The 16093-nt window shown below is 47.2% G+C and overlaps 1 protein-coding gene across 4 annotated transcripts in view; it reads right to left on the reverse strand.

The window, feature by feature from the left end:
* Positions 1-396: 396 nt before the first annotated feature.
* Positions 397-16093, reverse strand: part of SGPL1 (sphingosine-1-phosphate lyase 1) — a 60001-nt gene continuing 44304 nt past the window's right edge. For all 4 annotated transcript variants that reach the window (XM_055325344.1, XM_055325343.1, XM_055325340.1 and 1 more), the window contains exons 8-15: positions 11753-11841; positions 10045-10150; positions 8553-8651; positions 7763-7912; positions 5978-6216; positions 4698-4844; positions 3511-3631; positions 397-3025 (exon numbers count right to left, since the gene is read on the reverse strand). In XM_055325344.1, the coding sequence (XP_055181319.1) occupies positions 2885-3025; positions 3511-3631; positions 4698-4844; positions 5978-6216; positions 7763-7912; positions 8553-8651; positions 10045-10150; positions 11753-11841 (1092 nt within the window). In that variant the 3' untranslated portion in view covers positions 397-2884. The remainder of the gene's footprint in view (positions 3026-3510; positions 3632-4697; positions 4845-5977; positions 6217-7762; positions 7913-8552; positions 8652-10044; positions 10151-11752; positions 11842-16093) is intronic.

Below are 16093 nucleotides of genomic sequence, written 5' to 3' on the forward strand. Positions count from 1 at the left end.
GGAAAGACTTCTTACTTGGAATGGAACAAGATGCCCAGAAGTTTCATGTGCAGAGAGATTTGGAGGGTTCCATTGGCTCCCACACCAGATGCAGGCTTGAAGCCAGTGCCCAGCTGGCTAGAGACCACCCAGGAGGGCTCAATCCATCACTAAGGTATATGCAGAAGCAGATGGCGAAGAGGGAAGAAAACACAAGGCAGGGCCCATGCCCTGGGGAACTAAAGCCCTCCTCCAAGCAGGTATGCCCACCGCCCCTGGTGACACCCCTGTGAAGGCGCCCTAATATCCGTGGCCGCACACAACCATTTCACCACGAGGGGGCGCTCTCCCACCAGCGGCCACCGCCCCACCTGGGATCTCCCACCTGCCCCCAAATAAGCAAATGAATCCAGCCAGTTAAGATTTCAGTCGTTTAATTACTGAATTGCTTTTTTAAGATATTATTGCTGCAATTAGGAAGGGAGCACTGAGCTGGGAAGAAGGAGGTTAAATACAGAAAAGATTTAAAAGAGGCAAGTACCATTTTCCAAGTATAAAACTGGTAATATTAAAAGTGACAAGGCAGTACAGTCACAACTACTTACTCAACATAGAAACCAGACAGTACAGCTTCTGCAGAGGCCAGTGCGACATCTGCTAGCATATGACCTCGTGGAGACATTCGGCCTGCCTCTGCCAGACTAGGTGTTCCTATGCACAGATACACATAGAGTGGAAAGCCCACAAGTGTTGAGTCAAACTAAGGCTTGTGATCAAAGTGTCTACAGTAGGTCCCTTTGAAAAACACCACTGTCCCCGGGGCCAGCAGTGCTGTCACAGCAGAGGAAGGGTCTGCAGACACTGGAAGCAACAGCACGTTCTAGGGGGCACATGCTTCTCCATTTTAGCAGCCAGCAAGCCACAGTGGGGCCTGCTGGGTGGTTCTGGATCCCTGGTCTTCCTCCAACACCATCAATGTGCCGGAGACCCAAGGGCATTCACACACGGCTCTGGCCACAGCTCCTCTCTCGGGAGGTGCCCACCAGTTGAATGACTGGAAGGAACATAGCTCCTGTGTCCAAAGGATCTTAGACACACACACACACACACACACACACACACACACACACACACACACACACACACACAACCTTTCCTGGAACCGACCACCCCAGGAGGCACATGCACACCCACATACACACACACACAGGCACACATCAGCCCTGCAGTGACCCAGCCAGCGACTCACAGTTATTGTGGAGGAAGTACAGTGCTAAAGACCACTTCAGACAAACCCACTAGGGAGCCTGGGGGAGTCTGGTCATCTCGGCCCTCCCGGCAGCATCCCCAGTGAGGGAGGCCAGAGGACAGCAGTCTGAAGAGGTTGAATGGTTCAGGAGTCCCTGAGAAGGGGAATGGAACACAGGAGATTTTCTCCTGACTTACCCAAAAGGCCTCCCCCACCCAAATAAAAATCTCCAGACAGCCCCATTTCCCCTGGGGCCTGGGTCAGGAGGAGCCCAGCACTGCTCACTGCTGAGGGAAAAGGCACACAGTATGTCATCTTCAGGGGAAGACAGTGGCTCCACCTAGATCAAGGCCCCTGAACAGGGGCAAAGAGGGGAGGGAGTGGGTGCAGGGATTGGTCCGTCCCTGCACCACCCTGAGCGACTAGTCTGATGGAGGAATCCCAGGCCCAGGCCCCACTGACAGTTGCCATCATGCTTTCCTATTCCAAAGTTTGTCTCATGCTAGCTGGGGCTGAGAACTGCCCAGTACCTGAGGGTAAACTGCCACAGTACCTTTGGGAGCTGAACATACGGAAAGAGGCAGGAGGGACGCACGAATGGGGAGAGAAGGTTCCTGGCCTGGAAGGCTCTCTCACACCCTCCTCGCACCCACCTCAGGTAAGTCAAGGCAACTTGTGAAGGTGCTCTGAGCGGTTCCTTCAAGCAGACCTATTCTCATGCATGATGGCTCATGGCAGTGCGGGAGCGGAGGACCACTCCGGGGTGGAGACATCTATTTGAATGTGACACTCAGAGAACTTTAGTAAAGGCTCTGGTTTCTGGTCAGCAGCAGCCCAGGACAGGGCTCTGGTGTGCTCTAAACACGGCCAACACAGAGCGGGACCAGGGCCCAAAGGTCCTGCGCTCTCTGGAAACCACGTTCCCTTCCTGATCCAGGGGAACAGCACACCAATGTGAGGACAATTTCGCACACAAATCTCCAAAGACGGTGGCAACCAAATATCCAAGGGGGAACCACAGAAGAGGGCCGCACCAAAGCCTGCCTTAAGTCACTGAGCACATACATATACTTGGCCATTCCAATCCTGCAAAACAGGAACAGCGGCCTATCCATCCGTGTCTCAGAAAGAGAAACTGAGTTGCACTAAACATGACTCTATGAGACAACTCACCTACTCAGAGAGGAGGCTGAGGAGGCCTCGTGCTTAGAGGGTACCTAACTCCCACCCTGTTACAAGGACGCTTCCTGTCCAATCAGCTTCACCAATCTGCCTGAGAGAAGAAAGAAAACCTTCTTTAGCACAAAAACGATACTCCAGCCTCCCTAAGGACTCAGGACAGGTCACAGCTGCCACACAAGGATTAAGTCAAGTTGAAAGCAAGAAGGTTAGAAAAGGAAATGGCTAAAACAATTCCTAGGGTAACATCTGGGAACAGGGCAAAATAATTAGGTATTGGACTTCTTCGGGGTCTCCATATTAAAAAACCACAAAGGATGAGAGGAGGAACAAGAATCCTGAGGATCAAGCCGTCTCATGGTCTGTCTCGTCGTGCTCTACGGAGCAAGACCAAATGCTGAACCTGTGTGTGGCCTGTTCCACACCCCGGGAACCTCTGCAGGCCAGGAGCCCCTCGGGGTCACAGAGCGTCCAGGCTCAGCGGGGTTTCGGAGAACCATTCATCTGGCTGCTTGGAGTCACAGTGTCTGTGCTGAAGAGGCTGTCCAAGAAGACTGAGGACAATTCTGCGACCAGGTTCCTGTCAACTGTCGTCTGGGCCATGCCATAGATCGCACCCTACAAATCCAGTGAGAGGTCGTTACTGGCGATGACGGGTACCGGGGCAGACATGAAGCTGTGGCTCTCATCTCCCCCTTCACACCGTCTCCATCTTCTGTGTCCCTCCCCTCCCAAGCTCCATGCCCACCCCAGGCAGTTCTTCACAGGTGCCAGTCTGCCTTTCTGCCCAAAGGAACTGGCCTATGTCAAAGATTCCAGAGAAAACAGGCTTATTGTCCTTCCTGTGTCATAATTTTCTTCTCAAAAGGCACGACCACACCTGCCTTTGTATAGCACTTTCAAGTTACAAGGTGCTTTTCTATACAGCACACCTCACTCAAGACCAAACGGCTTGGGAGTGGGTGAGGCAGAGGTCATCTGCTCAAAGGAAGAAGGTTTGTGGAGATGGGACAGAGACAGGAACAGACTAGAGGCCACTTGGTTCTTCCAAACCCCCCATGGCACCTAAACTTCCACAAGAAAAATATTTGAAGTGTCCCTACCATTCCTGTGGTCTTTGCTTTCGGATTCTTCATGATTTGAGTGACCGACTCCCGGATGTCCTTTAGGAACTGTATGGCTACTCGCTTCCGGGTGTGCACCAGCGTGATGCAGAAATGAATACTATGGGCAAAGAGACAGACAGGTGAACCTCGGGGAAGAAAACAAAGTTCTAAAAGAAAGCAGCCCTCCCACACTGGAGTTTAGCACTCGCTTCTTTGTGTTATCTGTGACAAGCGTTCCCAATCCTGGGAATCAGGGCTTTCAAATACATGGGCTGTCAAGCATGGGCTGGCACGAGGGCTTAGGCCTCAGCATGAGCAAGAACATCCTGACAGGAGGAACACAGCTGCCTGTTCTGTCCGGCTCCCCCCTCCCAAGACTGCCAATGGCTATGCCTTCAGCCACGTGACCACCAAGGGGATGCTTCCCCCGTATTTCCTTGTAGACGATAGACCCTTAAGGGTGTAGGGCCACAGGGGTTTTGAAGGACTCCAAGGCAAGGCAGCAGCTCTCCCTCCCCCGGAGGGATGCTGAGGTACAGAAGGACGGTGAAGGGCAGCCTCATTAGCTTAGCGGTTTAGCACCGCCTTCGGCCCAGGGCGTGATCCTGGAGACCGGGGATCGAGTCCCATGTCAGGCTCCCTGCATGGAGCCTGCTTCTCCCTCTGCCTGTCTCTCTCTCTCTCTAATAAATAAATAAAATCTTAAAAAAAAAAAAAAAAAGGACTGTGAAGAGGAAGCAGCAGAGTCCAGATGGACCTGGCAATGGCGCCACAAGTGAAAGGACACTGGACAGACCTCTGCCATCTGGTGAGGTGTTTCTTTACAGGCATCATGGAAGATTAATTACAAAATATTATAGAAGAGAGCAGTGGGCCTGAACAATGAGAGGCCCTGTGGAAAGTTCTGGACTAAGTATGATTAGGGAACGAGTCCATGTGCAAGAGCAATCGGATGGTGGTGTACAAGGTGGGGCAGGGAAGAAGGTGGGGGCAGGGCCAGAGGGTAGCCGTAGAGCCATAAAGCTAACCGTTTCCTTCTGACACTGAGGAATTCTGAGGAGGGGGGCCGGGGGGCGAGAGGAAATGGCACCTCACCAGCAGTCTCTAGGCTGCAGGTCAGCCTGCTACCCAAGCACTTGGGAAGTCCTGGGGCCCAGGAAGGATAGGAGGCTCGTCTCGCTTACCTGGGTGGGAACTGCAGCTGGTTCAAGTTCCACCCCTTAGCCGTCATCAGGTTGAACAGTCGGTAGATGTCAAAGTCTCGGGAGCCCAGAGCAATGACTGACAACTGAGGATTCCCAAAAACAAAGATGCCTTTGATAGTTTCCAGTCTTAAACAAAAAAAGACAGAAAGGAAATTCAGCCACGGATGCTGCTCAGGTCATCATCTCTTTAATCATGCAACGTCTCTCCTATGACACTACCTCATCTTTTAAGGGCTTCAGCTCGTTCACCTTTTAAAACCAGGCGGTGAGACGGAGATCAGTGGTTCCTAGTTCCTAAACATGACAGATGTTCAAAGGCCCAGACCCCACTGAGCTCCAATGAGACACAATCACCGGCTCGTACCCTGTCTGCCCAGCTCCCAAATTATGATATGCCCCACGGGCATCTGAGGCATAAAAGATGCACTTAAGAAAAAATCCTGGCAAAATAACCCCTCCATCGCTGCAATTTAAAAAGTCGTATGTGTAATCTCTAAAGCAAGAAATGGTAGAGCAGTTCTCAATAGATGGGTGTATCAGCTGGGTATATGCAGGCTTTTTTCGAATGACATATGCCTTCTAGTTGCTTTCATTTGCCCTCCAGATTCTGAAAAAGCCTCCCCAGTCCAGGTAAGCCACAGAGACAGGCAGGGGACACATGAACAGGTGGGTCAGACAAACGTACAGCCTCATTCCAGCCTCATCTCAACCCTGTGTTTCGCCCCTCGCCCTCCCCGTTCCCTCTGCCTCATCTCCGGTGCTTTTACACCAGAGACTCTCCGAGGGTGGACCCTGGACCAGCAGCTTCAGAATCGACTGGGTGCTTCCCAGAAGTGCAAGTCCCCACATTCCCATTCCAGATGAACTGAATGAGAATTCTAAGAGTGGGGCCCAGCAACCTGTGTCATAACAGGTCCTCCAGATGCTTAGAAGGCATGCTCGAGTTTGAGAAACGCTGTCTTAAGCATTAAACTGCACATTGTATCAGCATCTGGTAAGAGCTGTCAGTTGTAAAGACATCCTTTGGACACTATGGCCTACAGATGAAGCCTAGATCTGACCCTCCAGGGCACAGCAGAGCAAGGAAGCTTCTCCTCCCAGGCCACTACCACATACCACACACCTACGCTGCTGTCCTAAGCCCTTGGTCCCTAGGGGATGGGGAGTGGGCTGGGCATAGGGGTGCTTGGCCAGGCGACGGCTCAAGCCCACGAGCAGACAAAGCCAAAGACGAGGCCGAACCAGTCCTCCACACATACTCTGACTTGAGGAAGCGAGTAGTTTTGATGATCTGTTTGGTGGCTTCAACATAGCCGCTCTCACCGAAGTGCATCAAGGCAGCCCAACAGGCCGCGCTAATGCCTCCGGGCCGTGAGCCCGCGATGGTCGGGGAAGCGTAGATGCCGCCCTGCCAGTCAGTCGCCACGAAGAACTGATGGCTCCTGTACTTCTTGTCACTGTATAACAGCACGGAAGAGCCTTTGGGGGCGTAGCCATACTGAGGGGGAGAAGCACACAGGTGAGAGCACAGTTCTGCAGGGCGGGCCTGCCCCACACTCCTCATGCAAACTCCTCCTTGTGCCCATTTCTCACTGCTTCCCACTCACACGAAGAATTCAAACTCAGAATGTTAAGTGTGGAGGGAACTGAAGGAATGTGGTTTAAACTCTCTCTCTGAGGGATGAGGTGTCTGAGGACCCCCTCACCCAGCACATGGTTTCTCTTATGTAAAACATGACTCCAGGGTGGTACGTCAGGATGGAAGCAAAGATAAATTTCCACTGGAAACCAGGAAAAGGGTGGAATTCACATCACTTGGAGCAATTAAAATAATGATCTCACTCCCTTCCTAACTCTTTTGCTTAGTATTGTACTTCCTTTTTGAGAACATCATGGCGTTCAGAATCTACAAGCTACTGAATCAAGCTTAAAAATAACCTACATGCTTAGTTTCCTTATAGAAATGTGCCCTCCTAATGAACTCTCGCTGCTGCAAACATGGAACTAACTTTACCCCCTGACCCACACCAGGAGACGTGTAGTAAGGACGAGGGCACAGGGGTTGCCCGGGTACCATGGTGAAATCAGATCAGATCCTGATGGAAGATTTGCGTGCATCACTTAGTCTGAAAAACAGGTCTCCAACCATACTTGAGATTAAAACAAGCTCTGCATAATCAGAACAAAGCACACATTCCTCAGGCTGCTACTCCTTCTCCCACATCTGTGTGTAGTTTCAAAGAGTTCCTGACCAACCTAGACTCTCTTCAGGTCCACCAGGGGTGGTGGCATCGGAACATTCCTAAGCACAAAGTTCTACCCCTTTTCCAAAGGACTCCTCCCTTGGCCAGCTCCTGTCACATGGGGCAAGAGCCCCCATAGCGTGGAAGCCACAGCACTAGCATACGTCCTCTTAGGAATTCCACTATTAACTTCACTACTCATTACCCTCCACCCTAAAGAATCTCAAAGCTTCAGGGAACATTTTTCTATGGGCCACTGTACTAGCATGTCCCAGCTACATACAGTCAATGGATATGGAAAGCCATATGCCACAAAAATAACAGGTCCCTTTTCAATATTACCTGTCACCTATAACACCATACTTTGTCCCCTGAACTAGCTACGCTGGTGAGAGCAAAGAGCCAGATTTTCTTTTCTTTTCTCTTCTTTTCTATTCTATTCTTTTCTTTTCTTCTTTCTTTTTATTTATTTATTTATTTATTTATTTATTTATTTATTTATGAGAGAGAGAGAGAGAGAGAGAGAGAGAGAGAGAGAGAGAGAGAGAGGCAGAGACACAGGAGGAGGGAGAAGCAGGCTCCATGCCGGGAGCCCGACGTGGGACTCGATCCCAGGACTCCAGGATCGCGCCCTGGGCCAAAGGCAGGTGCTAAACTGCTGAGCCACCCAGGTATCCCCCAAAGAGCCAGATTTAATTTTACATTTTGGGCAGAATTTAATGCTTGAATTTATCTTGTTGATAGTAGTCTAAATAATCAACTGCCCACTTTGATTAACATTTGGTCCCTTCCCTGTCTCACCTTGTGGGTATCAGCTGAAATGCTGGTCACACCTTTCACCCGGAAATCAAATGGTTGCTCCAGTGGGTATCCTGCTTTCTCCATAAAGACGATGAGGAAGCCCCCCAGACAAGCGTCTACATGAAGAGGTATTTTATATCGGACAGCCAGCTAGTTCCAAAAAAAAAAGATCACAAGAGAATTTCATTTATAGCCGCATAACAAAAACTTTGCAAGACACAGGTGGAAAAATGTACTGTAACCACAAGGCCACTGTATACTGCATCTTTCATATTTTAAAAAATTGGCTAGTTTTGGCATTCCTCATAAAGCTCATTTTCCAAATGTATTTAAGCTTCAAAATAGTTCATATGAAATGTAGTATTTTATATTTAAATACCCAGGACCTCAAGCTCCCTATAAAATGGAGCTGGAAACAGCAAGCCTCTGATGTAGGGGTGGGGAGGGTCCTGCCTTAATAACTGTGGGTGATGAGGAGAGCGCGCACGGGAGGGGGGGGGCAGCACTGCTGGATGCCACCCTCTGGTAGGTAGGCTTCTCCATGCGGCTCAAGAAATGTCAATAGGCTTTCAGAATATCCAGTTTCCACAGCTGTCTTCCTCGTGCTGCCCCTCCCCCCAGCTAGGAACTTCCTGAGGCTCCAAATAGAGCTGCCAGGCTTCCTATGGGGATCAGGAAATTTGTGCACAAATCTAAACTCAAACTCGCTTCTTCTTGCTGAGTACCACACCATTAGATTCTATTTTTAAATCTCAACTTGACTGCCTAGCAACCCATTTCTCTGGCATACCTTGGCCACTTCAGGGACGGGATCTATGACACCATGAGGAAACTGGGGGGTAGAACAGACAAGCATGGCCGTGTTCCTGGAGATGGCTCTCCTCATTGCCTAGGGGTTTAAAGTTGAAAGGAAAACAAGAAGCCACGTCAGAATTACTCTTCGTGCTGCTGCCAAGAGCACCCCAGACTACCAGCTTAGGGTTTGCACTCCTGTAGCGCTATCTCCACCTCTCCAACCCGGGAGAAGACCACCAGCACCACCACCACGGTGGCAGGATGCAAACACGGCCAGAGGGGCGTCTATCTGGGGAAAACAACACAGGGGCCACAACACAGCAAATCATGGTGGGAGGAAAAAGAGCATTGGGCTAAGAGGCTGAGGAGTCTGTGCAAGTCCCAGCCCCACTTACTAGTGTAGAAACTTGGGGCAGACTGCTGAACTCCCCCCAGACTGCTTCCTCACCTGTGTACTGCCAAACTACTGATGGCTTCTACAGCCTTCCTGGGCTGTCCTAAGACTCAGATGCCATTCTTCCAGCAAGTTCTCCACACAAGCACAATATAAAAAATAATGACTAAAGGACTTCTATTCAGTCTTAGAAAAGAAAGCTTGCCATTTGTGAGGACGTGGATGAATCTGGAGGATTCAGTGAAGTAAGCCAGGCACAGAGTGACAAATGCTGCATGTTCTCACACATACGGCAGCTACGACAGCCAAGCTGAGAGCAGAGAGTAGAATGGCAGTTGCTGGGGGCTGAAGATGAGGGGCACCAAGTTTCAGTGATGCCTGACAGGAAGTTCTGCCCCACTCATGGATGGCCGTGTGACCAAGCCTAACAATACAGCACTGTGTGCCTGAAATCAGCTAGAGGTCAAGAGAGTAGTCTTACGTATTCTAGCTCAGAAAAAAGAAAAAAAGAAAGAAGATGGTAACTCTTTGAGAAGATGGAATGCATGCTCAATAGCATGACTGTGGTGATGAGTCTGCAATGCATACACATATCAGAACATCAAGATGGCACTTTAGATATATACAGTTTTTTTTTTGTCAATTTGTCAATTAATATGTCAATAAAGATGGCGGGCAGAAATAACGCTAGTGCTAATAAACTGGGTAGCTTAGTTCTGAAAAAATACAATTACTATTATTTCAGCATTGAAATTCAGATATTGTTTTGGGCCAATGAAAACCATAGGGAGAGCCCTGGGGCAAGTCAGTCCATGCTCATTTTACAGAGAGGAGAAAGAGATGTTGCTGAAGCAAAACCCAGGTGTGCAAAGTCCCAAGTCAGGGACTGAATCATCCTGCTATCACAGTTCATGAATTTAGGAAAACACAGAGCCGTATTCAATCACCACTGGTGGCAGCTTGTCGGCTCTGGTGCCTACAGTCAAAGGCCTTTGGGGTCTGTCTGTGTGTGACGCTGGAAAAAGCCAGTCAGCCAGGTGCATCCCTGCTCCTCACAGTCCACAGCACAGAGAGGCCCTTCAGGGCAACTCACCCGAACATCCACCTCCATCATTTTGTTCAGTGGAACCCGTATAATCTTCATCCCGAAATAATTGGCTGCTTTGTCAAATGCAGCATGGGCACTCTGGGGGGCCACACTAAATGACAGAGAAGAGGAGGAAAAGGACATTCAGATAAAAAATAGGATTCAAGAGACAGTCTAGTTAGCAGCTCATCTAAACCACGAGCAGTAAACTTCTAATTATTTTTCCTCACATTTTTATAAGTGTTTATATTGTTTTACTTTTCTCTTTAAAAACAAACAAGAAGCCAACTGCTTTTCTATAGAAATCTTCCCCCTATGATTTAGGAAATCCAAAGCATAAATTAGGGCTGACATGTAGAACACTAGGGACTGGGAATTGGGATCAGATCAGCATCAGACAGAGCCTTATCATGCTGGCCATCCAAAGCCAGGGAGACGTTGGGAGCACAAGGTCTCATACGACACATGGCCAAGCAGGAACCTAAGACTGTTTATATCACGTCAGTGGTTCCTTCCATCTTGGAAAGCCCACAAGCCTGTGAGAAACTGTAATTCCCATTGTTCCTACACACTTGGAAGCAGCACTTCAAATAGCACGGAAATGGGGGTGCCCGGTTGGCTCAGTCAGTAGAAAATGCAACTCTCTTTTGTGAGTTCAATCCCTACACCTGGGCATAGAGATTACTTGGGGGAAAAAAAAAACAGCACTAAAAAGGAGACAGAGTCATTGTTAAGTATTTGCTTTCAGACTTCTCTCAATTACTGCACTCTCAAAATCAATGTTCCCTTTAAGGAAGGAAAGACTCTATCACTAAGCACCAAGCACTAAGATTTTTGTATGGAGAAAGATGGTAGCCTGACTTTTTCTCTTAGGCTAATTATGAAGCCCAGCATGAGATGACATGCAACCCTCAGTTACTGACACCTGTGGGCAAATAGTAACCCAGAGGATATAGTATAAATACTCTGGGCAAAGAGAGGGCCCAGAGAAAAAAATGCAGCCTAATATCAAAGTTATGTCCACAGGGTGGCATGACAGATAAATCTCAAAAGGATTTAAAAAATTTTTCCTCCCAGAAAATAGCCCTCAGATTCAATTTTTCTTATTAGGGAGCACTCTGAGGCAGCCTATTTTATTTAAGTAACTTTCACTGAACTTAAAGCAATGAGAGAGTTTTCTGCAGGCTCTAAATTATTTATAATAAACTCCACAGAATTCAAAGATGTAGTCCTGTTACTCTGTCACTTTTAGAAAAAGTATCTCATGGGATCCCTGGGTGGCGCAGCGTTTGGCGCCCGCCTTTGGCCCAGGGCGCGATCCTGGAGACCCAGGATCAAATCCCACATCGGGCTCCCGGTGCATGGAGCCTGCTTCTCCCTCTGCCTATGTCTCTGCCTCTCTCTCTCTCTCTCTGTGAGTATCATAAATAAATAAAAATTAAAAATTAAAAAAAAAAAAAGAAAAAGTATCTCATTCTTGCTTTCAGTACATACCACATATAAACTTGGGGGTTGGGAAAGGGCATGACCTTTAAAATTAACTGGCTGATTCACTGAGGATTCTGTGGAATGTGAAGGGATAAGGGTTGAGCGCACAGGACAGGATGAATGAGCCAGAGGAAGAGGGAAGAAAGACATAGTAGAAAACAGATGGTCAGGTTGTTTCCAACCGCAGTCCTCCAAACACACAAACCCGAAAGCCACACATACGTACATTTCTGGAGTTTTGATCCCATTCTCAAAAGCCAAGTCCCGGTATGCTTTGCAGGCCATCAGTATGCTTTCTGTCCCCCCAGAGGTCACCTATAAGAAAGAAGAGATGCCATTCATGGAGTGGAGTGAGGAGCAGCTATCAGCATGCATGTCCCACCTTCATCTTGGTGATGTCTGATGCAGCAGCAGATAAGGTCTAGGATGCCCTCTGAAGAGCAGACACTGCTGTGTCTTCCGGAAGGAAATGTGGCTTTATCGGCTAAGCCCAATCTTGGTTCGGAAGAGTAAAAACTACAAAATAAGACTGAGCAGAATCATAACACCATATGGAAAAATGCACCACCTCCCCAGATGTCAGCAGTGCATGGTCGGTTTACACTTCTGCTACTCGTCCGGTTGCAGGTAGGATAGAGCATTTTACACCACCCAACAGCATCAGGATTATAGACTTTGATTTAAATTTCCAATGCTCACTGCAGAATGAAATTGCAAAGTCACAATTCTAGTAAACTACACGATAGCTCAGAAGACCAAGAAGAGAACATTCCAAAGTGAACTGTGGTTTTGACAAGTTTGAATGAGAAAAGCAGAAGCCTCTACTTAGAAGTCTGTTACCTTACTTAACTGAAATCAAAACAAAAATCCTAGCATTTTTAAATGGAGTAAAATGTCTTCCTAAAGCTAGGCCTAGCCCCTGTTATAGGTGAATTTCTTTATCAGGGTTGAAACCTAAATACCCAAAGGTCATTTCACATGCCTGACTTCCTTCACTGGACTACAAACCCATGAAGGTGGGGACCAATCCGTTCATGACAATATTCCAAGCATTAGCCTAAAGGTTGACACCTAACAGAACCTCAGCTAACATTTCTCAAAGCCTGATTTGACTCTCCGTAAACCATGACCAACACAGGCACATCATACCCATTGGGCTACCTTTTGATGACATCTAAGAATGAATCCTCTTAGGGGCACCTGGGTGGCTCAGTCAGTTAAGTAACCAACTTGACCTCAGCTCAGGTCATGATCTCAGGGTTGTGAGATTGAGCCTGCATTGGGCTCTGAGCTCAGCATGAGTCTCCTTGAGATTGTCTCTCTCAAGTGAAAAAATAAATCTTAAAAAAAAAAAAAAAAGAAGAAAGAAGACATCATTTCAGAACAAACCAAAAAAGCCACAGCATTGAGCTAGGTAGCCATTTTCTGAGATTTCTCATCTCCGAAGATTCATGTAAGTTTAGATAACATTCTCATTGTACAGGTGAGAAAACTGAGCCCCTAAGAAGACTAAAATAATTCACCCAATGCCATCCCTTAGCATCTGTTGATAAAAAGCAAAACTCTCTACATTTGTGTATTTAGTGGAGCTTAACATGAGATGGAATGAGAGAGGGGGATTTCTGGAATTTCCTATGATACCCACATAGAGGACAAACACCATTGGCTACAAAATCCCAGAGGTCAGGAGTTACACGGAAGATTACTGAGAGAAGTTAGTCATACTGTGATTCAGGAAGTCTTCAGGAAACACATGACCATCACCCACAAGTTAATACTCTGAACTTGGGCACAGGACGCCTGTTTGTAGTCTCTGCACTTTTATGCTGGAGAAGATGAAAATGCTTATAGTGGAGGTCAGCTCTGAGAATCAGCAGCTTGCCCTGTGGTCTAGCATAAAACCTCAGACTGTCACATGAGGAGCCAAACAAGTGTGAAGCAAGTCAGAAGAGGACCAGCAATGTCCAAGTCTCCAGTGCATCAGCCTCTAGGTCCAGTAATGACCTAAGCAAAAGGATTTCCAAACCCCTAGTCACTCAGCACACACGCCCTATTTCTAGTCCAATAACTAATCAAATCAACATCATTATTTGTTAGGCAAACAGCAGTGTACTTTTGACTGTAAAAGCAGGAATACCTCAATTTTTATTTTTATTTCCGATCCCCCCCAAATTCTGTGTTTAGACGTGCTGCTAACCTCCCCCATGGCCCTCCACCTTCTGAGCCCAGAGAAAAATGGAAATTTAATTGTGAAATAAATCAGAAGGTGAGAGCTCCAGTAAGTATTGGTACATTAGTCAGCTTCTTCTGACATTTAGAAAAAACTCTTGCTATAATATAAGTATGTCAGAGAACAAGAGTAGAACACGGCTGTTTGGAGAATTTTCTTTCAGATGCTGTTTGGACCCTTTGTACAAGCCAAGACTGTTCCCCGTGACAACAGAAGTTCTTTCGGTATATGAAATCACCTCTCATCCATTCTAACTGAGGCAACTGAAGTTAGTAGCAGGAAAGAGAGTTTAGAACAAAGAACCAGAAGAGTACAAGATCTTAGCTAGGAATATGCTCCAGCCCACCCAGCCATGTGGCTCTGTCCTATTTCCCACCTCTGAACTCTGAACATTTTTCACCAGAAGCAGCACATCAAGACAGAGACAGAGAGATGGAAGAGAGAAAGACTGAGAAGAGTGAGAGAATAGGAAACACAAATTATCCAGAGGTAATTAAATCTCTTGTGAAAGTCAAAGTATTACTAAAGACTAGGGATCTCACACTCCAGCCTTCTCCCGACCCCTGACACAACCACTAAGAGAAACTGTACCGGGAGAGGCACTGTTTAACTGTAGCAATGCAAAAACACCCCTAGGTTGGACTTTGGCATTAAGATGGGAGACTGAACCTACCTTGCAGCTACCTTCTCTCCCCCCCATACTTAAAAAAATGAAGAAACACAATTGCAGAAATCTGCAGTAACAGCCACCAAACAAGTGAACAGAGAAAATCTGATGCAGCAAACCTCAAATACTGGCAATAAAAAAAGAGACAAGTTTCTAAAGCAGTGGAGAGCAAAACACAGGTTCTAATCCCTCCTTTAAGCCCTGAAAATTGTCCGGTGAGCCAGCAAAACCCTGAGGATTCTCATTAATACCCCCCAAATCTTCAGAGAAGCTAGTGGAGGTTCCTTATCTTCCAATCAGTGAATGGGAGGCAAGGCGGCTAGGGAGAAACAAGCAAAACGGGGAGAGAGAACATTGGGATGGACCCCTTCAAAGTGAAGGCTTCAGGGATACAGGATGGGTTAAAGACCTAAAGCCCAAAGGGTATTACTATCTTCCAATAAGGCGGAGTGAACCCTCAGAGACAATCTTTAACAAAATCCCAGAAGAGACCCAGATGTTCTAGTGTAGGTGGAACCAAGTGGCCCTCAACCAAATGCCCTGATGAGAAATCAGCCAGCACGTGTCAGAACAAAACAGGATTTTCTGATGGCATGAGCCATAATCAAAGAAAATGGCATGGTAACTGCGCAAACACAGAGAAAGAAAAGAAAAAAGCAGCATGCAAAATAAAAGCCTAACTCAAAAGACAAGAGTCTGAGGAGGGGAAGGGAACTCCCACTGCTGTTTGTCACTACAGGACAACATGATAAGACCACGAATTCAAGAAAACAAGGGCTGAGAGACTGGACACCAAAACAAAAGAATGACACCGCAGACCTTAAACAGAGTACCCAATGACCCTAACACAGGATTAGTAAGGACACAAGGAACAGAATAAACACTGCCAAGAATAAAGATCAGGACTTAGAGGAAAGGTTTCAGGCAAGTTTAGTGAATCCAAGGGCAACTGGGTGGCTCAGTGGTTGAGTGTCTGCCTTCAGCTCAAGTCATGATCCCGGGGTCCTGGGATTGAGTCCCACATTAGGCAGGCAGCCTGCTTCTCCCTCTGCCTGTGTCTCTGCCTCTTTCTCTGTGTCTCTCATGAATAAATAAATAAAATCTTTTTTAAAAAAAGTTTAACGAACCCATATTAAAAAAACTGAAAGGGGACTGCCACTCCATACCTGGAGAGCTGTGTCCATCTGGCTAGACACTGAAAACCAAACGGTGTTCAAAGAAGGACGGGCATGGTTGCAAATCTGTGAAATCATATTCTCTAAGAATAGCTGAGTAGCCTAGGAAAAAAGTGAGGAAGAGAAGATCCAGAAGGAAAGAAGAATAAAGTGGACAAAGGTCACATGGAAAAAAAAAAATCACAGAACTCCTATTTCCAGCAATATAGATTATACAGCTTGGGCAGCCTGCCCTCCCATGGGAAACAACTAAAAAGCCTCATAAAACATTTTTTTTTTTTTACATCTACCACTGAGTGAACTAAAGGAATATACTGAACCCAAACAAAGCTAAATCAAGAATCTTACCATATAATTGAGAGCCAAAGCTGGTTTCAACTTTGAGGGTTGCTGCCAACCTCTAGGGAATACCAACTCCCATTGTGACAAATGAACAGGAGGTAAATTTAGGGTCTTCCTAAGGTAAGGAGTCTAATAGGAGACAGCTGGAGAACT

The sequence above is a fragment of the Nyctereutes procyonoides genome, unplaced genomic scaffold (genome assembly GCF_905146905.1).
Source record: "Nyctereutes procyonoides isolate TBG_1078 unplaced genomic scaffold, NYPRO_anot_genome, whole genome shotgun sequence".
Taxonomy (NCBI): Eukaryota; Metazoa; Chordata; class Mammalia; order Carnivora; family Canidae; genus Nyctereutes; species Nyctereutes procyonoides.